Genomic DNA, 24,700 nt, shown 5'->3' with positions numbered 1-24,700 from the left:
TGGTTTCCTGTCTCATGAATTAATGAGGTGAATAATATCCGGACTTCCGAGAGAAGGAGGACGGTGCCACGACTAAAGAAACCTTTTAAGGAACATAGGGAACTGAATAGAGGTGAGTGTCCCCTGCAAGGGACGGGATGATGTCCGTTTGACGGGAGGTTGAGAAGCTGTGAAGAATAAACATAAAAAGAAACCTTTATATGGGTATCCCGCACTGAATGGAGGTCAGTCCAAAGGTGCGCATTTAGGAGGGAAAGGAAAAAGTATTTACAAGGACCAAGGAACAACAAGTCTGTTATCAGACAGAAAGAACATTTGGGCAGGACTCAACCAGAGACCTCCCTTAGATACAGTAGCGCTTGTGGACTACTCCACTTTTTCTTTTGTGTATAATTGTTAGATAAGGAGTGGTGCTCTTTGGGAGTTTAGTACAAAGCAGCAACTGAGGCGCAAGTTACTCTTCTCTGTTTTTCTGTTATAGTACGTATTGTGCACCTTTTGAAGTGTGTCTTGCTGCCAGGTATTATGTTCACACATAGAACACAGAGAAAAGCACTTATAGACGATGTGTTTAAAGAATGTGATAGAACTGATCTGATTGACACTAATCTAGATAACGCCATGTATAGATTAGAGAAACTGTTAATCAAAGAAGGAAAAATATGGTGGGAGATTGTTTCCCTGGAAAAGTACTGTACCCAAAAACTCATACCGAGGGGGTTGAGAATAAATAAATTTCCCTCCTTCCAAAGGGAATCAGGTACCTTTTTGGAAGATTGGAACAAAATAACCGATTCATGTTCTTTCTCCCTTATAGAATTAATAGTTAGGGAGAAAAAACAAGAATTACAAGAGGTGGAGGAGGATATAGAAACCTTTAAATCTTTGATAGAACCATATGCGGGGTCTAAGGAATACAAGGAAATGGAAGAGAGAATTACAACTAGGGTTATGAAAAATGAGAAGGAGATTAGAGATAAAAAACAAAAGAAATTTAATAGAGATGTAAATGATAGGAATGAACTGAAAAATTCATCATCCACTCAGAAAGAGCCAGCCAATAAAAATACCATTCAAGAAGGGCTCCCTAGAAGATCCCCCCGTCAGTCGAACAAAAAAATAGGTAATAGGAAAGTGAGTCATAATAACACCTATGAGGGAAGAAAGGGAGATAGGAATCAGAGAGAGGAGGTTCAATATGCCAATCAATATGCTAACCAGTCATATAGAAATAAAGGTCCACCATTAAGAAATGCCCAACAAGGGACACATAATTATGGGAGGAATAGGCCCAACTCTAGAGAGCAGGAACATATCGGCTTAAATCAAAGAAGAGATATGGATTCCTGGAGGGATTGTGGAGATAGAGGTGAGGGGGATAGAACCCATTACAACAAAGGGAGAACCCACACGAACTATCCAAATCACATGGATTCCCCAAAAGAGAGGGATAATTTTTTAGAGAGGGGCACTTACAAACCGCCCAGACGGAGATAAAGGATATACGGAGAAAACGGGGCAGTCGGGGAGGAAAGAAAAAGTCCCTTAACAAAAATAGAAGAAGAGTGCAAAAGAATAAAGTTGAAAGCACTGTATTAACGGATACAAATTCCAATACTGAGAGAGAGGAGGGATCCATGTGTAATGTAACTAATCTAATAGAAGAGGAACCCTCAAAAGAGGAGATTACCAAAGTGTATAATCTCAGTAAATATGAATTGACCATACATGAGAGAGCAGTCCTTGAAAAAGGTTTAAAATTCTCACCGGCAAATAGGTGTGATAAATTTGATACTCATGTAGATATTGAAAAATTCATTCGGAGACTTACCTTAAAAAGATTCTTTGATGAAATGCCAAGTCAAAATAAAGAAGAGAGTGAGGTAGGTCTTAGATTCAAAAGAAGGTCCAAATTTTATCCCAAACATAAGAAGGGGAGTTTTATTGAATCCTTTGAAAAGGCTGTGAAAGCTGACCTTGAAAGTATTCAATTTAAACCAAATAGAAAAAACAACTTAACCAAAGAAGAAAGGAAGGCGATTAAGACACTAAGTGACAACAAAGAAATAGTAGTCAAGCCGGCCGATAAAGGGGGGGGGATCATAATTTTGAATCTGGAGGATTATAATAAAGAGGTCATGCGCCAACTAATGGACCACACGACCTATCAGAAATTACGAGGGAATCCCAGTAAGAATATAGATAAAAAATTGGAAACTTTCTTGGCTATGTACCTCACAAAGGGAGTTATTACAGAGGAGGAGCAAAAGTTTATGACCATTGAAAATCCTACCATACCGGTATTGTACATCTTGCCGAAAATCCATAAGGATAAAAAGGTACCTCCAGGTCGTCCGATAGTAGCAGGAACCAACTCAAGTCTATCAAACTTATCATGCTTTATAGATCACTTGCTACAACCTCTAGTTAAGACCACTAGATCCTATCTTAAGGACACCATAACAACCATTAATAAACTTATGACGGTAGATTGGCAATCGGAGTATCGATTGATTACTGCTGATGTTACATCTTTGTACACAGTTATTAACCACCAACAGGGTTTAGAAGCCATGGCTTATTTTATGGATAAGGATGGTATATCTATGGAAAAGAAAAACTTTGTTCTTGATGGTACTTCACTAATACTGCATAATAACTATTTTTGGTTTGATAATGCTTTTTATCTTCAGTTAACAGGAACTGCGATGGGCACCAGACTGGCACCCAGTTATGCCAATCTATTCATGGCACACTGGGAGGAAAATCAGGTGTGGAGTGGCCATGAGTGGGGTGCCAGTCTGGTGTCATGGCATCGCTATATTGACGATGTATTGTTTATATGGAGGGGTGACCTTGCCTCTCTAGATATGTTTTGCAACCATCTTAACAACAATTTGAACAATATCCGGTTAACTTTCAACATTAGTGATAAAGAAGTTAATTTTCTTGACCTTCGAATATATATCGAAAATGATCAGATTAAGACTAGCAATTTCGTCAAACAGACTGATTGCAACTCATTTATAGACTATAAAAGCAACCATCACTATAATTGGTTGCAAAGCATACCAGTCAGTCAATTCCAAAGAATCAGGAGGAATTGTACTGATGTGGAGGTATACTGGGAGCAAGCAGATACACTGCGTGAACAATTTGTGGAAAAGGGGTATGACCCAACCATTGTTCAAAAAACCATGGAAGAAACAGGTAAAAAAGATCGCCACAACATGCTCACTAAAGTAAACAAAAAGAACAATAATCCCAGAGATATTCCCCTCATTATGGGCTTTAACAGCCAATATAGGGAAATTGAAAAAGTAATAAAACGCCATTGGTCAATTCTAAGTAAGGACCCTACACTAAAAGAACATATATCTGCAACCCCAAGATTTGTATATAGAAGAGCAAAAAATCTGAAAGAGAGTATTGTGAAAAGTGTAGTAGTTGCACCTAAGATGATGACAAGAAATATTTCAAAAGGATTTTACAGATGCGGCGCATGTATCATGTGTCGAACATGCAGAAGCAAAGAAAATAAAATTACCCATTATAAATCCACCCAAACCAAAAAGAGTTACATTATTGGCGACTTCATCACGTGCAATACAAAAAATTGCGTATATTTGTTAGAGTGCTCATGCGGCTCTCAGTATGTAGGGCGAACAACCCGCATGCTGAAAACCCGCATGGCAGAGCACATTAGAAACATTAGAAAGGGTCTAGAAACCCACAATGTGTCACTTCACTTTAAAAAAGACCATGAATGTAATATAGAACATCTGGTAAGTTTCTGTGGAATAAAAGCAGTTACCCCTAACTGGAGAACAAATGATGGGGAAGTGCAGCTAGCAAAAGCTGAGATGCGCTTAATCTATGATTTGAAGACCCTAAAGGCTTATTCTGGGGATCCCTGCCTGTAAGTTCTTATTCAAGCTTTTACCCTATAGTAAGGCCCATTGTTTTAAGGAATTTTTTCAATCGGTCCCTGAGGGTATAAGGCGGAACAAACACAGGACTAGTGGGATCTCCATTGCTGTTTTATTATTTGTTTTACTTTTTGGATGTTTTAATTCATTATTTGTTTTTACTGGAATAAATACATTCTATTTTGGAAAGAAATTACCACCCAGTTCCTTTTTGGTTTCCTGTCTCATGAATTAATGAGGTGAATAATATCCGGACTTCCGAGAGAAGGAGGACGGTGCCACGACTAAAGAAACCTTTTAAGGAACATAGGGAACTGAATAGAGGTGAGTGTCCCCTGCAAGGGACGGGATGATGTCCGTTTGACGGGAGGTTGAGAAGCTGTGAAGAATAAACATAAAAAGAAACCTTTATATGGGTATCCCGCACTGAATGGAGGTCAGTCCAAAGGTGCGCATTTAGGAGGGAAAGGAAAAAGTATTTACAAGGACCAAGGAACAACAAGTCTGTTATCAGACAGAAAGAACATTTGGGCGGGAGAGTGCGGATGACTCTGCAGCACCGAATGAGAGAACTCCAGGTCCTCCTCAGCCAGGGTATCAAATTTGTAGAATTTAGCAAACGTGTTTTCCCCTGACCAAGTAGCTGCTCGGCAAAGTTGTAAAGCCGAGACCCCTCGGGCAGCCGCCCAAGATGAGCCCACCTTCCTTGTGGAATGGGCTTTTACAGATTTTGGCTGTGGCAGGCCTGCCACAGAATGTGCAAGCTGAATTGTATTACAAATCCAACGAGCAATAGTCTGCTTAGAAGCAGGAGCACCCAGCTTGTTGGGTGCATACAGGATAAACAGCGAGTCAGATTTTCTGACTCCAGCCGTCCTGGAAACATATATTTTCAAGGCCCTGACTACGTCCAACAACTTGGAGTCCTCCAAGTCACTAGTAGCCGCAGGTACCACAATAGGTTGGTTCAGATGAAACACTGAAACCACCTTAGGGAGAAAATGAGGACGAGTCCTCAATTCCGCCCTGTCTGAATGGAAGATCAGATAAGGGCTTTTACAGGATAAAGCCCGCCAATTCTGACACGCGCCTGCCCGAGGCCAGGGCCAACAACATGACCACTTTCCATGTGAGATATTTTAACTCCACAGATTCAAGTGGTTCAAACCAATGTGACTTTAGGAACCCCAAAACTACATTGAGATCCCAAAGTGCCACTGGAGGCACAAAAGGAGGCTGTATATGCAGTACCCCTTTTACAAACGTCTGAACTTCAGGAACTGAAGCTAGTTCTTTCTGGAAGAAAATAGACAGGGCCGAAATTTGAAACTTAATGGACCCCAATTTTAGGCCCATAGACACTCCTGTTTACAGGAAATGCAGGAATCGACCTAGTTGAAATTCCTCCATCGGGGCCTTACTGGCCTCGCACCACGCAACATATTTTCGCCAAATGCGGTGATAATGCTTTGCGATTACATCCTTCCTGGCTTGATCAGGGTAGGGATGACTTCATCCGGAATGCCTTTTTCCTTCAGGATCCGGCGTTCAACCGCCCTGCCGTCAAACGCAGCCGCGGTAAGTCTTGGAATAGACAGGGTCCTTGCTGGAGCAGGTCCCTTCTTAGAGGTAGAGGCCACGGGTCCTCCGTGAGCATCTCTTGAAGTTCCGGGTACCAAGTCCTTCTTGGCCAATCCGGAGCCACGAGTATAGTTCTTACTCCCCTCCGTCTTATAATTCTCAGTACTTTTGGTATGAGAGGAAGAGGAGGGAACACATACACTGACTGGTACACCCACGGTGTTACCAGAGCGTCCACAGCTATTGCCTGAGGGTCCCTTGACCTGGCGCAATACCTGTCCAATTTTTTGTTTAGGCGGGACGCCATCATGTCCACCTTTGGTTTTTCCCAACGGTTTACAATCATGTGGAAGACTTCTGGGTGAAGTCCCCACTCTCCCGGGTGGAGGTCGTGCCTGCTGAGGAAGTCTGCTTCCCAGTTGTCCACTCCCGGAATGAACACTGCTGACAATGCTATCACATGATTTTCCGCCCAGCGAAAAATCCTTGCAGCTTCTGCCATTGCCCTCCTGCTTCTTGTGCCGCCCTGTCTGTTTACGTGGGCGACTGCCGTGATGTTGTCCGACTGGATCAGCACCGGCTGACCTTGAAGCAGAGGTCTTGCTTGGCTTAGGGCATTGTAAATGGCCCTTAGCTCCAAAATATTTATGTGAAGTGATGTCTCCAGGCTTGACCACAAGCCCTGGAAATTTCTTCCCTGTGTGACTGCTCCCCAGCCTCGCAGGCTGGCATCCGTGGTCACCAGGACCCAGTCCTGAATGCCGAATCTGCGGCCCTCTAGAAGATGAGCACTCTGCAACCACCACAGGAGAGACACCCTTGTCTTTGGTGACAGGGTTATCCGCTGATGCATCTGAAGATGCGATCCGGACCATTTGTCCAGCAGGTCCCACTGGAAAGTTCTTGCGTGGAATCTGCCGAATGGAATTGCTTCGTAGGAAGCCACCATTTTTCCCAGGACCCTTGTGCACTGATGCACTGACACTTGGCCTGGTTTTAGGAGGTTTCTGACTAGTTCGGATAACTCCCTGGCTTTCTCCTCCGGGAGAAACACCTTTTTCTGGACTGTGTCCAGGATCATCCCTAGGAATAGAAGACGTGTCGTCGGGATCAGCTGCGATTTTGGAATATTGAGAATCCAACCGTGCTGCCGCAACACTACTTGAGATAGTGCTACCCCGACTACCAACTGTTCCCTGGATCTTGCCCTTATCAGGAGATCGTCCAAGTAAGGGATAACTAAAACTCCCTTCCTTCGAAGGAGTATCATCATTTCGGCCATTACTTTGGTAAAGACCCGGGGTGCCGTGGACAAACCAAACGGCAGCGTCTGAAACTGATAGTAACAGTTCTGTACCACAAACCTGAGGTACCCTTGGTGAGAAGGGTAAATTGGGACATGGAGATAAGCATCCTTGATGTCCAGAGACACCATATAATCCCCTTCTTCCAGGTTCGCAATCACCGCTCTGAGTGACTCCATCTTGAATTTGAACCTTTGTATGTAAGTGTTCAAGGATTTCAGATTTAAAATTGGTCTCACCGAGCCGTCCGGCTTCGGTACCACAAACAGCGTGGAATAATACCCCTTTCCCTGTTGTAGGAGGGGTACCTTGATTATCACCTGCTGGGAATACAGCTTGTGAATGGCTTCTGCTGCAGCCTTTTTCCTCTCCCTCTGCCACGGGGCAGAAATGAGGAGTCTTTTGCCTGCTTGCCCTTATGGGGCCTAAAGGACTGCGCCTGATAATACGGCGTCTTCTTATGTTGAGAGGCTACCTGGGGTAAAAATGTGGATTTCCCAGCCGTTGCCGTGGCCACCAGGTCTGTTAGACCTACCCCAAATAACTCCTCCCTTTTATAATGCAATACTTCCATATGCCTTTTGGAATCAGCATCACCTGACCACTGTCTTGTCCATAACCCTCTTCTGGCAGAAATGGACAGGGCACTTACTCTTTATGCCAGTCGGCAAATATCCCTCTGTGCATCACGCATATATAGAAATGCATCTTTTAAATGCTCTATAGTCAGTAATATACTGTCCCTATCTAGGGTATCAATATTGTCAGTCAGGGAATCCGACCAAGCCACCCCAGCACTGCACATCCAGGCTGAGGCGATTGCTGGTCGCAGTATCACACCCGTGTGAGTGTATATACATTTTTAGGATATTTTCCTGCTTTCTGTCAGCAGGTTCCTTAAGGGCGGCCGTATCCAGGGACGGTAGTGCCACCTGTTTAGACAAGCGTGTGAGCGCTTTATCCACCCTAGGGGGTGTTTCCCAACGTGCCCTATCCTCTGGCGGGAAGGGGTATGATGCTAATAACTTTTTAGGAATTAACAGTTTTTATCGGGGGAAACCCACGCCTCATCACACACTTCATTTAATTCCTCAGATGCAGGAAAAACTACCGGCAGTTTTTTCTCACCCAACATAATACCCTTTTTAGTGGTACTGGTATTATCAGAAATATGTAAAACATTTTCCATAGCCTCAATCATGTAACGTGTGGCCCTACTGGAAGTCACATTCGTCTCTTAATCGTCGACACTGGAGTCAGTATCCGTGTCGGCGTCTGTATCTGCCATCTGAGGTAACGGGCGTTTTAGAGCCCCTGATGGCTTTTGAGACACCTGGACAGGCACAGGCTGAGTAGCCGGCTGTCTCATGTCATCAATCTTTTGTAAAGAGCTGACACTGTCACGTAATTCCTTCCATAAGCTCAGCCACTCAGGTGTCGACTCCCTAGGGGGTGACATCTCCATTACAGGCAATTGCTCCGCCTCCACACCTTTTTCCTCCTCATACATGTCGACACAATCGTACCGACACACAGCCCACACACAGGGAATGCTCTGATAGAGGACAGGACCCCACTAGCCCTTTGGGGAGACAGAGGGAGAGTATGCCAGCACACACCAGAGCGCTATATATATACAGGGATAACCTTATAGAAGTGTTTTTCCCCTTATAGCTGCTGTTTTATTAATACTGCGCCTAATTAGTGCCCCCCTCTCTTTTTTAACCCTTTTCTGTAGTGTAGTAACTGCAGGGGAGAGTCAGGGAGACGTCCTTCCAGCGGAGCTGTGATGGAAAATGGCGCCCGTGTGCTGAGGAGATAGGCTCCGCCCCTTTTTCGCGGACTTTTCTCCCGCATTTTTATGGATTCTGGCAGGGGTTAAAATACATCCATATAGCCCTGGGGGTTATATGTAATGTATATTTGCCAGCCAAGGTGTTTTTATTGCTGCTCAGGGCGCCCCCCCCCAGCGCCCTGCACCCTCAGTGACTGCAGTGTGAGGTGTGTATGAGGAGCAATGGCACACAGCTGCAGTGCTGTGCGCTACCTTGGTGAAGACTGATGTCTTCTGCCGTCGATTTTCCGGACCTCTTCTTGCTTCTGGCTCTGTAAGGGGGCCGGCGGCGCGGCTCTGGGACCGGACTCCCAGGCTGGGCCTGTGTTCAGTCCCTCTGGAGCTAATGGTGTCCAGTAGCCTAAGAAGCCCAAGCTGGCTGCAAGCAGGCAGGTTCGCTTCTTCTCCCCTTAGTCCCTCGATGCAGTGAGCCTGTTGCCAGCAGGTCTCACTGAAAATAAAAAACCTAAAACTAAACTTTCACTAAGAAGCTCAGGAGAGCCCCTAGTGTGCACCCTTCTCGGCCGGGCACAAAAATCTAACTGAGGCTTGGAGGAGGGTCATAGGGGGAGGAGCCAGTGCACACCAGGTAGTCCTAAAGCTTTACTTTTGTGCCCAGTCTCCTGAGGAGCCGCTATTCCCCATGGTCCTTACGGAGTTCCCAGCATCCACTAGGACGTCAGAGAAATTAATATAACGTTATGTGTGGCCGCTTAGCGTACCACACAGGGGGGCGCTAATGAAGGATCTGGTGGGTGGAGGCTGCGGGCAGCAGGACTGGTGCACTAAAAGGGGGACATTTACTAAGCAGTGATAAGAGCGGAGAAGTGATCCAGTGGAGAAATTTCCCCATCAACCAATCAGCAGCTCTGTATCATTTTATAGTATGCAAATTATAGATGTTACTTCAGTGCTGATTGGTTGCCATGGGCAACTTCTCCACTGGCTCACTTCTCTGCTCTTATCACTGCTTAGTGTAAATGTACCCCTAAAACTCATTGTCAATGATAAAACTCGTTGCGTGTGATAAATGGCGCTCCAGCCAATCAGCTTCCAACTGTCATGCGTTTAAGAAAAAGACAGTTGGGAGCTGAACACATGACAGTTGGGAGCTGCTTGGCTGGAGCACCATTTATCATACGGAACGGGTTTATCATTCACAACGAGTTTTAGCACTCATTGATAAATAGGCCCGAGAGGCTGAATGACTTGGGGTTAATGCAGTCAGATGGACAGATAAAGTGGAGAAGTTGGCTGAAGCCACTCCTTAGTTTCTAAGCTATCATTTAATTAGCACAGTTTATGAAATGACCGAAGCCTGTTGGTTGCTGTGGGCAACGTGTCCACTTATCTCTCTCCAAGGTTGGATACATCCCCCCCCCTCCCCCTGTGTGCGAGCCCATCTATTTACCAAAATTGCATTATCTCAGCATCATTGTGGGCCTTGTAATATTGTGATAGTGGCCTGAGGTCACAGAGTGGGGTTAATTATATGTGTGCGTCCGTAAGAAAATACTGCATGAGGCAGTACAAAGAAATCATCACTAACCTCAGCCAGTTTATACGTGGCGGAGTACCGAGAGGGTATCCGGGCCTCACTAGGGGGCTTGGGCCAATCAGGGAAGTTTACACAGGCTCCTAAGATTAAAGGGCCACACCCCCTAGGTGCTCAAGCCTCAGCAGAGGGTGCATGATGGGGCGTTATTGGGCTCAGCTGTAGTACCAAGGCCATTTAGCCAGTGATGGGGCGCTGGTGCTCTTACACAGTGGTCAGATACATAAGGGATCTCTGAATTGTACACAGGGTAAAGGTGGGTACACATTAGACCAGTGATTTTCAACCTTTTTTTACTCGCGGCACACCAAACAATATTTTAAAATTCCCAAGGCACACCATCAGTTCCCTACAGGAAAAAAAAAACAAAAAACCACATTGGCCATCACAGTAATAAAAAAAAATCCACACATACATTGGCCTACACAAAAAAAACAATCACATTGCTCTCCACATAAATCATGTTGCTCACTACATAAATCCTATTGCTCCCCACATAAATCAATCACATTGCTACCCACATAAATCCTGTTGCTCCACACATAAATCAATCACATTGCTCCCCACATAAATCCTATTGCTCCCCACATGAATTATTCACATTGTTCCCTCCAAAAATTAATAAATCCTTATTCTCCCCAAATAAATCATATTGAAATCCTATTGTTCCCCACAGGAGAAATAAAATAACAAATATTAGCCCCTACCGGTCAGCTGTCCTCCTCCCTGTCCCTCAGTGGCGGGGGTTGTTTATAGTGGAGTGCTGCGAATACTGAGCAGGGGGCAGTCAGGCAGGTGTGGATGTGGGTGGGCAAGGAAAGCTGTGTATGCATGCGGGAACTCGAAGATGTGTATGCAGGCGAGTGGGCTGGCTGGGTTGAGATACGCGGCGGCCGTGACCTATGATATCACACCACCGCATCTTCAAGGCATAGGTCATGGCCAGAGCATGACTGATCCTCTAAGAAGGCCCGGGACAACAGTTCACTCTGAAGGTGCAGGAAGCTGCTCTGGCTCCGCGGCACACCTTGCAACTGCTCGCGGCACACTAGTGTGCCACGGCACACTGGTTGAAAAAGCCTGCATTAGACGATGGTAGGCAAATGGTGCAATGTCATCAACGAGTTCCATTAAACTTCTGGTCAAACGATATAGTGCACTGTGCAATCTTGCAAATGACCTAAAGATATATCGCCGCTGACGGCTGAGGGAGCGTACACACTTGACGATTTGAACGATCTGTCATTCCGATCTGTTGGAATAGGGCAACTCATTCAAAATATCGTCTAGTGTGTAGCCAGCTTAAACCGGTATCCAGTCTATAGTTCTCTACACTAAAAAGGTCTACAGTCAATAGGACGACCACTAATGGTCGACATGCATTGGGTCGACAGGGTAAAGAGGTCGACAATCAAAAGGTCAACAGCTTTAAAAGACAAATGGTCGACAGTCAAAAGGTCGGCAGGATTAAAAGACAAAAGGTCGAGACATCGAGCCTGAATCGTGGTGATCGAAGTGATCCCGCGACTGGCCGCATTTCATCAAATTGACTATCCATGTCATAAACTATCACCATAAGTAACCTTGTGGTGAGCGAAGCGGAACAGAGCAAGCCACCGCGCCCTAAGCATGGCGAGCGCATGCATTTCAACAAATTGGGCTAAAAATGTTTAAAAACACAAAACAACACCCACATGTTTTTTGTCTGTTGACCTTTTGACTGTTGACCTTTTACTGATGACCTATTGACTGTCTATCTTTTTAATGTCTATCTTTTGTATCCCAACAACCGCTCAAACCATAGCATAGCCAAACATCGGGGCACCACCATCAGAACAAAGCGGGCGATGGCTGCCACCATAGCACATTTGGAATCAAACTGAAAAAACATCTTCACCAGAATGGCGGCCTGGTGTGCGCTACGGTGACACTTACTGTATTACCATGGGATAATGACAGATGAGTCGAACAGTTACCCCAACACCTTACCAGTCCTTGTGCCTGTGTGACCCCAGTACGCTGTACCCGGAGAGCAGGATGTCCTTAGACTTGCAGTACCCCAGCAGTCTGCTCTGGTTTAGGTAAGGGTGACATTCCACCTGCAAAACTCCACAATTACTCATTGGATATATATATATACAAACAGTATATTCTGCTACTAATTCATTTCTGGGTGATCATTCCAAGTTCCAGGTAACTAATTAGTACCTCAGTCAATGTGATTTAACCATCTGGATTTAAGTATGGATATCCTGAAAACCTGGCCTGTTATAACAGAGTTTAGGAAAATCTATATCGGGGGATTGCAAACATTTTTAACACACAACTCTGACAATAAAGCATGGAAGTGGCAGGGGGTCGGAGGTGAGGTCTACTTGCTGCCCATCACTTTCTTATTGTGTACCCCCCAACATTTTAATAAATCTGGATAACATTTGCGCACCCACAACAAAGAGGAGTTTGTACTGCCCGCTGGTGGCATGGTCCATGCTACTTTGGTGATGTGATTTCTGCAGCGCTGGTGCCCCCAAAACCCATACACAGAAAACACCCTCACTTTGGCGCAGACACCACCGCAGCGCCATATGATTGCGGCATTGAGTGGTATAGTCTTTATGACAGGTGTCACTTCTGTGGGTTTGTCTTAGTAAACAGACACCAAAGTTACTTGTGTTTTTTATTTGCTCCATCCTCAGAATCCGCCTCACAGAGTAAGAACACGGTGACCGTGCAATATTAGTCGTGTCGTCCATTTTGTCTCCATCTCTATGGTACTGTTGTTGTATACAATTACGCCCTTGAGAAATGTACATAGGACATGGATTAGGGTGATTCTGTATTAGAAGTAGAGATGAGCGCCTGAAATTTTTCGGGTTTTGTGTTTTGGTTTTGGGTTCGGTTCCGCGGCCGTGTTTTGGGTTCGAACGCGTTTTGGCAAAACCTCACCGAATTATTTTTGTCGGATTCGGGTGTGTTTTGGATTCGGGTGTTTTTTTCCAAAAACACTAAAAAACAGCTTAAATCATAGAATTTGGGGGTCATTTTGATCCCAAAGTATTATTAACCTCAAAAACCATAATTTACACTCATTTTCAGTCTATTCTGAATACCTCACACCTCACAATATTATTTTTAGTCCTAAAATTTGCACCGAGGTCGCTGTGTGAGTAAGATAAGCGACCCTAGTGGCCGACACAAACACCGGGCCCATCTAGGAGTGGCACTGCAGTGTCACGCAGGATGTCCCTTCCAAAAAACCCTCCCCAAACAGCACATGACGCAAAGAAAAAAAGAGGCGCAATGAGGTAGCTGTGTGAGTAAGATTAGCGACCCTAGTGGCCGACACAAACACCGGGCCCATCTAGGAGTGGCACTGCAGTGTCACGCAGGATGGCCCTTCCAAAAAACCCTCCCCAAACAGCACATGACGCAAAGAAAAAAAGAGGCGCAATGAGGTAGCTGACTGTGTGAGTAAGATTAGCGACCCTAGTGGCCGACACAAACACCGGGCCCATCTAGGAGTGGCACTGCAGTATGTATGTATAAAGAAAGAAAAAAAAACCACGGTTAGGTGGTATATACAATTATGGACGGGCTGCCGAGTGCCGACACAGAGGTAGCCACAGCCGTGAACTACCGCACTGTACTGTGTCTGCTGCTAATATATAGACTGGTTGATAAAGAGATAGTATACTCGTAACTAGTATGTATGTATAAAGAAAGAAAAAAAAACCACGGTTAGGTCACTGGTATATACAATTATGGACGGGCTGCCGAGTGCCGACACAGAGGTAGCCACAGCCGTGAACTACCGCACTGTACACTGGTTGATAAAGAGATAGTAGTATACTCGTAACAACTAGTATGACGACGGTATAAAGAATGAAAAAAAAACCACGGTTAGGTGGTATATAATACAATTATGGTTGGACGGACTGCCTGCCGAGTGCCGACACAGAGGTAGCCACAGCCGTGAACTACCGCACTGTACACTGGTTGATAAAGAGATAGTAGTATACTCGTAACAACTAGTATGACGACGGTATAAAGAACGAAAAAAAACCCACGGTTAGGTGGTATATATTATAATACAATTATGGATGGACGGACTGCCTGCCGAGTTCCGACACAGAGGTAGCCACAGCCGTGAACTACCGCACTGTACACTGGTTGATAAAGAGATAGTAGTATACTCGTAACAACTAGTATGACGACGGTATAAAGAACGAAAAAAAAACCACGGTTAGGTGGTATATATTATAATACAATTATGGATGGACGGACTGCCTGCCGAGTTCCGACACAGAGGTAGCCACAGCCGTGAACTACCGCACTGTACACTGGTTGATAAAGAGATAGTAGTATACTCGTAACAACTAGTATGACTGACTATGACGGTATAAAGAATGAAAAAAAAACCACGGTTAGGTGGTATATATTATAATAATACAATTATGGATGGACGGACTGCCTGCCGAGTTCCGACACAGAGGTAGCCACAGCCGTGAACTACCGCACTGTACACTGGTTGATAAAGAGATAGTAGTATACTCGTAACAACTAGTATGACTGACTATGACGGTATAAAGAATGAAAAAAAAACCACGGTTAGGTGGTATATATTATAATACAATTATGGATGGACGGACTGCCTGCCGACTGCCGACACAGAGGTAGCCACAGCCGTGAACTACCGCACTGTACACTGGTTGATAAAGAGATAGTAGTATACTCGTAACAACTAGTATGACACTATGACGGTATAAAGAATGAAAAAAAAACCACGGTTAGGTGGTATATATTATAATACAATTATGGATGGACGGACTGCCTGCCGACTGCCGACACAGAGGTAGCCACAGCCGTGAACTACCGCACTGTACACTGGTTGATAAAGAGATAGTAGTATACTCGTAACAACTAGTATGACTGACTATGACGGTATAAAGAATGAAAAAAAAACCACGGTTAGGTGGTATATATTATAATAATACAATTATGGATGGACGGACTGCCTGCCGAGTTCCGACACAGAGGTAGCCACAGCCGTGAACTACCGCACTGTACACTGGTTGATAAAGAGATAGTAGTATACTCGTAACAACTAGTATGACTATGACGACGGTATAAAGAAAGAAAAAAAAAATACCACGGTTAGGTGGTATATAATTATACAATTATGGATGGACGGACTGCCTGCCGAGTGCCGACTGCCGACACAGAGGTAGCCACAGCCGTGAACTACCGCACTGTACTGTGTCTGCTGCTAATATAGACTGGTTGATAAAGAGATAGTATACAACAATATACTACTATACTGGTGGTCAGGCACTGGTCACCACTAGTCACACTGGCAGTGGCACTCCTGCAGCAAAAGTGTGCACTGTTTAATTTTAAATTAATATAATATTATGTACTCCTGGCTCCTGCTATAACAACCTGCAGTGCTCCCCAGTCTCCCCCACAATTATTATAAGCTTTTATACATTGATGTGCAGCACACTGGGCTGAGCTGAGTGCACACAGACTGAGTCACACTGTGTGACTGCTGTGTATCGTTTTTTTCAGGCAGAGAACGGATATAGCAGAGAACGGATATATTAAATAAAAGTTAACTTAACAACAACTGCACTGGTCACTGTGGTAAACTCTGTCTGCACAATCTCTCTCTCTCTCTCTCTCTTCTAATCTATTCTAATGGAGAGGACGCCAGCCACGTCCTCTCCCTATCAATCTCAATGCACGTGTGAAAATGGCGGCGACGCGCGGCTCCTTATATAGAATCCGAGTCTCGCGAGAATCCGACAGCGTCATGATGACGTTCGGGCGCGCTCGGGTTAACCGAGCAAGGCGGGAAGATCCGAGTCGCTCGGACCCGTGAAAAAAAAAGTGAAGTTCGTGCGGGTTCGGATTCAAAGAAACCGAACCCGCTCATCTCTAATTAGAAGGAGAAGGAATGGAGGAATACCTGGTTGCAGACTGGCTTATACTTCAGTCCGGGCTTATTGAGAATCTTTTCCAACTGGCGGCGATTAAAATTGGAAACTCCGATAGATTTTACCAAACCGGCATCTTTGCACTTCTCCATGGCCTGCACATGATGTATAATGATTGGTCAAGACATCCAGAAATGGGGCGCAAGGTATGTACATAACTACATACATTACCTAGGCTTACCATGCTGTCCCTTTAAACCGGGACACTCATGAATCATGACTGACTTCACCTCACTTTTAAGCAGCTACACAACCTTTGTAATTCAGGAGTGTCCTGTTTTAAAGGTATGGTGTGGTAAGCCTATACACACCCTACTACAACTGTAATTAAAATGTAATTACACCATACTGTGGCCTCTAGGGGGGTCATTCCGAGTTGTTCGCTCGCTAGCAGTTTTTAGCAGCCGTGCAAACGCTAAGCCGCCACCCACTGGGAGTGTATTTTAGCTTAGCAGAAGTGCGAGCGAAAGGATCGCAGAGCGGCTACAAAATTATTTTGTGCAGTTTCTGAGTAGCTTCAGACTGTTCAGTTCCTGACGTCACAAACACGCCCTGTGCTCAGCCAGCCACACCTGCGTTCTCCCTGGCACGCCTGCTTTTTTTCTGCCACACCTGCGTTTTTCCGCACACTCCCTGAAAACGGTCAGTTGACACCCAGAAACGCCCACTTCCTGTCAATCACTCTGCGGCCAGCAGTGCGACTGAAAAGCTTCGCTAGACCCTGTGTGAAACTACATCGGTCGTTGTAATAGTACGACTCGCGTGCGCATTGCGCCGCATACGCATACGCATAAGTGCCTTTTTTTAGCCTCAACGCGCCGCACAGCGAATGAAAGCAGCTAGCGATCAACTCGAAATGACCCCCTATGTACCTAATTCAGACCTGATCGAAACAGCAAACTTTTTTTCTAATGGGCAAAACCATGGGAGTCATTCAGATCTGACCGCTAGGCAGCGATTTTTGCACTGCTGCGATCAGATAGTCGCCGCCCATAGGGGAGTGTATTTTTGCTGTGCAAGTGTGCGATCGCATGTGTAGCAGAGCTGTACGAACAGATTTTGTGCAGTCTCTGCGCAGCCCAGGACTTACTCAGCCGCTGCGCTGACATCAGCCTGTCCGGGACCGGATTTGACTTTAGACACCCGCCCTGCAAGCGCTTGAGCCCGCCTGCGTTTTTCCGGACACTCCCTGAAAACGGTCAGTTGTCACACGCAAACGCCTTCTTCCTGTCAATCTCCTTGCGAACGCCCGTGCGAATGGATCCTTCGCACAATCCCGTCAATGACCGGCGTCCCCATTGCAGCCGTCCGTCGTGCCTGCGCACTTCGGTGCATACGCTTGCGCAGTTCGGCTCAGATCGCCCGCTGTGCGAATACGCACAGCAGCAATCAGATCTGAATGATCCCCTATGTGCAGTGCAGGGGAGGCAGATGTAACATGTGCAGAGAGAGTTAGATTTGGGTGGGTTATTTTGTTTCTGTGCAGGGTAAATACTGGCTGCTTTATTTTTACACTGCAATTTAGATTTCAGATTGAACACACCACACCCAAATCTAACTCTTTCTGCACATGTTACATCTGCCCCCCTCTGCAGTGCACATGGTTTTGCCCAATTGCTAACCAAATTCCTGCTGCGATCAACTTGGAATTACCCCCCAATCGATATAATTATACTAATTAATAAAAGCTGCAGGACATGTACCAGCCAATAAATGAAAATAAACTGATGGTAGAAATCCACTTTAGAGCATATATTTGTATCTGAGCTTCAGTTATAAGGGATGATTGCATGTTATAAGAGGGTGCTACATGCGCCAAATAACATATTTACCACATATTTTAATATATTTATAACCACTGTCAATTAAAACACACAGCGCTTTCTGGTATTAATATATATTGGGGAGCTGCTGGGAATAAGTGATATTTGTCAGAGTTGTGCTATAAGATATACAGAAAAAAATAATACCTTGGATTTAATTTTGAAAGTGACTCTTATCTGCTATAAATGTCCATGTTTCCGCCTGAGCCAATCGGGCGCCATCACTTACCTCCCACACGGCGCACAGGTCCATACTGGTGTCCAGCAACACTTTCCCATTTCCATCCATAGGGATGAAATCTCCTCCAGCCTAGGAAATAAGAGCAATTCATCAGTTTTCTGACCTCCCCCCATTACCCCGTGAGGAGTTTACACACAGAGAAATATTGGATGAAGACTCAGACTCTCGCTCCAGGTGGCCGGGTCCCAGAGAAATCGATAGAGCCAAGATTACACTTATAAGTTATAGTAAATAAAGTTACCAGGTCACAGAGTCAGCAGATACAGAGATAGATACTCTGGACGCCGACCAGTAGACCATAGCTGTCTCTCATTCCTGTGGGACTCCCAGATCATTGTGATACCCCAAATTCAGATCAGGCTACAGGGGAAATCAATCAAGCTTACTAAAGAATGGATAGGAGGACAAGTTGGAGAACAGCCAATCGGCTTCTAGCTAGAATTGATCGAGTGCTTTTTATAAAATGATAGGTAGAAAATGATTGGTTGCTATTTGCAACTTCTCCACTTCTCCACTCATTAGAAGGTTTGATACATCTCCCCCTAAGTTTCTGGGCATTTACAAAGGGAATGGGGTTGCACTGAGGGATGCAAATTGTATTACAAAGTGCCTTGTCCCTACCTCTTGATGACATTCTAGGGTTGTGGTGAAAACATTTGCGTCCTCATATTGCCTTTCTCTGCCCAAACGTCATGGATGGTTTCATTACATAATGCCCATCTCGTTTTTAAATATGGCCTCCCTACCATTCATGCACCCCATTCCCATTCAGAATCCAATTCAAACTTCTCACACTCACCTACAAAGCCCTCACCTACAATTCTCCCTCTTACATCTCTGACCTTATCTCTCTTTACCTTGCCATCCGTCCTCTTCACTCCGCCACCTCTCCTGACAACTGATTACTTCCTCCCACTCCTACCTACAAGATTTTGCACGTGCTGCTCCCTATCTCTGGAATTCTCTACCTCTCCCCCTCAGACTCTCCACCTCTCTACTAAACTTCAAACGGGCTCTCAAGACCCACTTCTTCACCAAACCCAGCCAACTCTCCTCCTAACCCTCTTGTCTATGCCCACCGTCTACCCCTTCTGTGTCACCCCGGTCTGTCGGCCCTTCACCTTTTAGATTGTAAGCTCGCAAGAGCAGGGACTTCTTTCCTCATGTGCCTTTCCTTTTCTTACTTACACTATCTTATACTTCAAACTCCCTTTGATGGCACCTGGGGCCTAATTCAGATCTGATCGCAGCAGCAAATTTGTTTGCTAATGGTCAAAACCATGTGCACTGCAGGTGGGGCAGATAACAGGATTTTAGATACCTACCGGTAAATCCTTAACAACAATCAGTGGTGAGATTTATACACCAGCACACCACAACATAAACTGACCAGCAATGGCTGGTGTAGTATCTATAAAGATAGTTTATGTGCATTAGCAAGATGAGGTAGTGTACCTTTAAGAATCTGGCTGCACAGATGAACATGTGATCAGGAAGTAGAAGGAAGTAGGAAGTAGAAGGAGAGTAAGGAGAAGGAGAGCAGCATGTGGAGTTGATGTCTATCTGTAACCATGCAAGTATTACTTACCAATAAGAAATAAAATACATAATCTTCATACTGCATGATTCATTGAAGTAAAGAGATGTACATCAGGACATAACAGCTAGCTACCAAACAGCAACAGCTGAACAGGTAAACTTATATAGAAGAAACAACCTGCAGAAAAGTCAACGCACTAAGGGGGGCACCCAGTATTCCTTATGGACTACGAGAAAAGGATTTACCGGTAGATATCTAAAATACTATTTTCTCTAGCATCCATAAGGGATACTGGGATTCACTTAGTACGATGGGGACGTCCTAAAGCTTCCAGAATGTGCGGAGACGTCTGCAGGACCGCTTGCCCAAATCGGGTATACTCTTTGGTCAGGGTATCAAACTTGTAGAACTTCACAAAGGTGTTCTTCCCCGACCAGGTAGCAGCTCGGCATAGTTGCAAGGCCGAGACTCCACGAGCAGCCGCCCAGGAAGACCCCACTGATCTTGTAGAGTGGGCCTTCAGAGAATGTGGAACAAGTAATGCTGCCGACACATAGGCCTGCCAACTTAAGCCAACGAGCAATGGACTGCTTAGAAGCAGGGCAACCCTTTTCTGTGCATCATATAGCACAAACAGGGAATCCGTCTTTCTGATCCGAGCCATCCTCTTGACCAGGGGTTGGCTGGCAACTTTTAGCCTGGGGGGCAAGTCCAGAGCACTGGCCCATAAGTAATGGCGCCATCTTAAATGGAGGTTTTTTTGTTTAAAAAATATTTATTAATTTAAAAAAAATTAGGCCTGGTGTGACTTATCCCAAAGATACTTTATAATAAATTTGTCAGTGCGACCGCGGCTTCAACAGAGCTGTGTAGTGCAGGGGTGGCCAACCAGTCAGTGGCAAAGAGCCAGAAAAGATCTGTAGTCAAGGGTAAGAGCCATATCATGTGCGCTCCAAAGCCACACCCCATTTTTATGCGCACACCTTTCGGTTTGACATTTGTAGGAGTATGACCTTGTGTCATAACCCCATTTTTAATCATGTTGTACAGTGCCACATACAAATAAAGCCCCTGTACAGTGCCACATACATATAAAAACACCAAAAAATGGGTGCCTCCACAGTGCCAAATACACATATGTCCCCACAGTGCCAGATACATATATTCCTCCACAGTGCCAGATACATATATGTCCCCACAGTGACAGATACATATATTCCTCCACAGTGCCAGATACATATATGCCCCCACAGTGCCAGATACATATATGTCCCCATAGTGCCAGACATGCCCCCACTGCCAGATACACATCTCCCTAGTACCAGATATGCCCCCAGTGTAAGATACACATGTCCCCCCAGTGCCAGATATGCCCACAGTGCCAGATATGCCCCCAGTGCCAGATACACATGGCGGCCGGCCTGTGACCCTTGGCAGTAGCATGGCGAGGGGAGCACATGGCACCCTGCCCCCCGGGCCAGCCCGCTTCTGCTCTTGACGTAGATCTTTAAGGCTTGCACAGCATACAAAGCCTCCAGAGGAACTGAAGAGCCAGAACTAGACAGAACCATAATAGGTTGGTTTAAATGGAATGCAGAGACAACTTTTGGCAGGAACTGCTGCCGAGTCCTGAGCTCTGCTCTGTCCTTGTAAAAGACCAAGTAAGGACTTTTACACGATAAGGCCCCCCAATTTAGAGACACGTCTAGCAGAAGCCAGGGCCAATAACATTACCGTCTTCCACGTAAGGTACTTGACTTCGACTTTCATCAGCGGTTCAAACCAGGAGGATTGTAGAAAATCCAAAACCACATTCAAATCCCAGGGTGCTGTTGGTGGCACAAAGGGAGGCTGTATGTGAAGCACTCCTTGCAAGAAGGTCTAACATAGCCAACTTCTTCTGGAAGAAAACAGAGAGGGCTGAAATCTGGACCTTAAGGGAACCCAGATGTAATGCCCATATCCACACCAGTCTGCAGGAAATGTAAGAAACATCCCAGGCTGAATTCCGCAGGAGGATATGCGTGCTCCTCGCATCAAGAGACATATCGTTTCCAGATATGATGATAGTGTTTTGACTTCACAGGCTTTCTGTCCTGAACCATAGTTGCAATAACCTTTTTTGGAAAGGCCTTTGTGAGCTAGGATGATCCGCTCAACCTCCATGCCGTCAAACGAAGTCGCCGTAAGTCCTGGTAGACGAACGGTCCTTGTTGAAGAAGAGATCTCTTCTCATTGGCAGAGGCCAAGGGTCTTTTACAGACATGTCCAGAAGGTCCGCATACCACACCCTTCGAGGCCATCATGTCTATCTGTGGACAGCCCCACAGATTGATGATCTGTTGAAACACCTGCTGGTGTAGGCCCCACTACCCCGGGTGGAGATCGTGACGACTGAGGAAGTCCGCCTCCCAGTTGTCCACCCCCAGAATGAAGATGGCCGACATTGCTCATGCATTTCTTTCCACCCAGAGGAGTATCCTTGACACCTCTCGCATGCAGGCTCTGCTTTTTGTCCCTCCTTGTCGATTGATATAAGCCACGGCCGTGGCGTTGTCCGACTGAACCTGAACAGCTAGATCCCAGAGCAGAGGAGAGGCCTGAAGCAGAGCATTGTAGATCACCCTAAGTTCCAGAATGTTGATCGGAAGAAGGGCTTAGTGGGCTGACCACCTGACCTGGAACTGAGCCCCTTGGGTGACAGCTCCCCATCCCCTCAGACTCACATCTGTTGTCAGGAGGATCCAATCCTGAATCCCAAAACTCTGACCTTCCAGTAGGTTTGAGGACTGTAGCCACCACAGGAGGGAAATCCTGGCCTGAGGTGATAACAGTATAATCCGATGCATCTGTAAGTGCGAGCCGGACCACTTGCTTAGGAGATCCAATTGAAATGTTCTGGCATGGAACCTTCCATACTGGATCGCTTCATATGAGGTTACCATCTTTCCCAACAATCGTATGCAAAGATGGATGGCTATCCGAGTCGGCCGTAGGACCGCTCTGACCATTTCCTGAAGCATCCTTGCTTTATCCTCTGGGAGGAATACTTTCTGAGCTACTATGTCCAGAAACATTCCTAGGAACAGGAGCCGCTGAGTAGGATCCAGATGGGACTTCTGCAAATTGAGAATCCACCCATGTTGTGACAGAAGCTGAGTAGTGCGGTCTATACTGAGCAATAGAAGCTCCCGGGATCTCGCTTTCATCAAGAGGTCGTCCAGGTAAGGGATGATGTTTACCCCCTGGACTCAGAGCTGGAACATCATTTCCGCCATTACCTTCGTGAAGACCCACGGAGCTGTGGACAGTCTGAAGGGTAGCGCCTGGAACTGGTTGTGATCGTTCAGCAGGGTGAACCGCAGGTAAACCTGGTGAAGCAGTCAAATTAGAATATGGAGATAAGCGTCCTTTATATCCAGCGAGACCATGAACTCTTGTTCTTCCAGACCCGCAATCACTGCTCGCGAGGATTCCATCTTGAACTTGAAAATCTTTAGGTAAGGGTTCAAGGATTTTAGATTTAAAATGGGTCTTACCGCCAAAATTGCTGCAGTAGCTAAACAAAAACATACTTTAAAAAATGGATATATGCTGATAAAACTTAGTTACAATGTATGCTCCCTAGGCTAAGCTATATTTATCAAATGGACTGGGTTGAGTGCTCCTAAGATATTGAATCATGTGCGGCTAAATTCTTTGAAATCTGGTTGCCCTATATTACTTCATTTACAGACGCTGAAAAAGACCATATCCGGCAATTTGTTAGTTTGTCCACCTGGTATAATATGGCTGTATTTCAAACTGATTACCTGGCTAAAAGTTTCTCTCTCCTTATTGTGATTGTATAGCGGAATTTGTCTTGGCTATGGTGGTCATTCCGAGTTGATCGCTCGCTAGCAGTTTTTAGCAGCCGTGCAAACGCTATGCCGCCGCCCACTGGGAGTGTATTTTAGCTTAGCAGAAGTGCGAACGAAAGGATCGCAGAGCGGCGGCAAAGTTTTTTTGTGCAGTTTCAGAGTAGCTCAATACCTACTCAGCGCTTGCGATCACTTCAGACTGTTCATTTCCTGTTTTGACGTCACGAACACGCCCAGCGTCCGCCCAGCCACGCCTGCATTTTTCCTGGCACGCCTGCGTTTTTTCGAACACTCCCTGACAACGGTCAGTTGACACCCAGAAACGCCCACTTCATGTCAATCACTCTGCGGCCAGCAGTGCGACTGAAAAGCTTCGCTAGACCATGTGTGAGACTACATCGTTCGTTGTAATAGTATGTTGCGCATGCGCATTGCGCCACATACGTATGCGCAGAAGTGCCATTTTTTGCCTCATCGCAGCACAGCGAACGAATGCAGCTAGCGATCAACTCGGAATGACCACCTATATCCCTAACATCTCTTGTATTTTATTTTTCTGTCGCTCAATGTTGTAATATGGTTGCTTTCTGTTCTCTCTTTTGTGACCCTGGATGACTTTCTTATTGTATCGTACTGCCATGTCTGCATGTGTATCTGTGACTGCTGCCTACACTTGTACCGTATATGTTTCAATAAAAAAAAAAGGGTCTTACCGAACCGTCCGGTTTTGGTACCACATACAGGTTGGAGTAGTAACCCTTTCCCTGTTGTTGTACTGGCACTGGCACAATGACTTGGTACTGGACTAACTTTTGGATGGCCTGTTTCAGTGTAACTCGTGAATCCTCCAAAACTGGTAAGCTTGATTTGAAAAATCGTTGGGGAGGGGCACCGTCGAACTCCATCTTGTAGCCCTGAGAAATGAGGTCTCTTACCCAGGCATCCTGGCAGGAGCTTTCCCAGACTCGGCTGAAGTGACGCAGTTGAGCTCACACTTCGAGGTTCCCTTGGGGTGGGAAGGCACCATCATGCTGAGG

At 45.6% G+C, this 24,700-nt stretch overlaps 1 protein-coding gene across 8 annotated transcripts in view; it reads right to left on the bottom strand.

Annotated features, from left to right (window-relative positions):
• The window catches only part of LOC134933699 (aldo-keto reductase family 1 member C1-like), a 145,775-nt gene that overhangs the window by 109,331 nt on the left and 11,744 nt on the right, over positions 1-24,700 (bottom strand). For 7 of the 8 annotated variants that reach the window (XM_063929084.1, XM_063929087.1, XM_063929088.1 and 4 more), the window contains exons 4-6: positions 18,252-18,332; positions 16,172-16,294; positions 12,193-12,302 (exon numbers count right to left, since the gene is read on the bottom strand). In XM_063929084.1, the coding sequence (XP_063785154.1) occupies positions 12,193-12,302; positions 16,172-16,294; positions 18,252-18,332 (314 nt within the window). The remainder of the gene's footprint in view (positions 1-12,192; positions 12,303-16,171; positions 16,295-18,251; positions 18,333-24,700) is intronic. The other variant, XM_063929085.1, reaches the window with a different exon arrangement.

The sequence above is a fragment of the Pseudophryne corroboree genome, chromosome 6 (genome assembly GCF_028390025.1).
Source record: "Pseudophryne corroboree isolate aPseCor3 chromosome 6, aPseCor3.hap2, whole genome shotgun sequence".
Taxonomy (NCBI): Eukaryota; Metazoa; Chordata; class Amphibia; order Anura; family Myobatrachidae; genus Pseudophryne; species Pseudophryne corroboree.
Note: the sequence above shows the minus strand (reverse complement) of the source record. Positions and strands in the feature narration are given on the sequence as shown.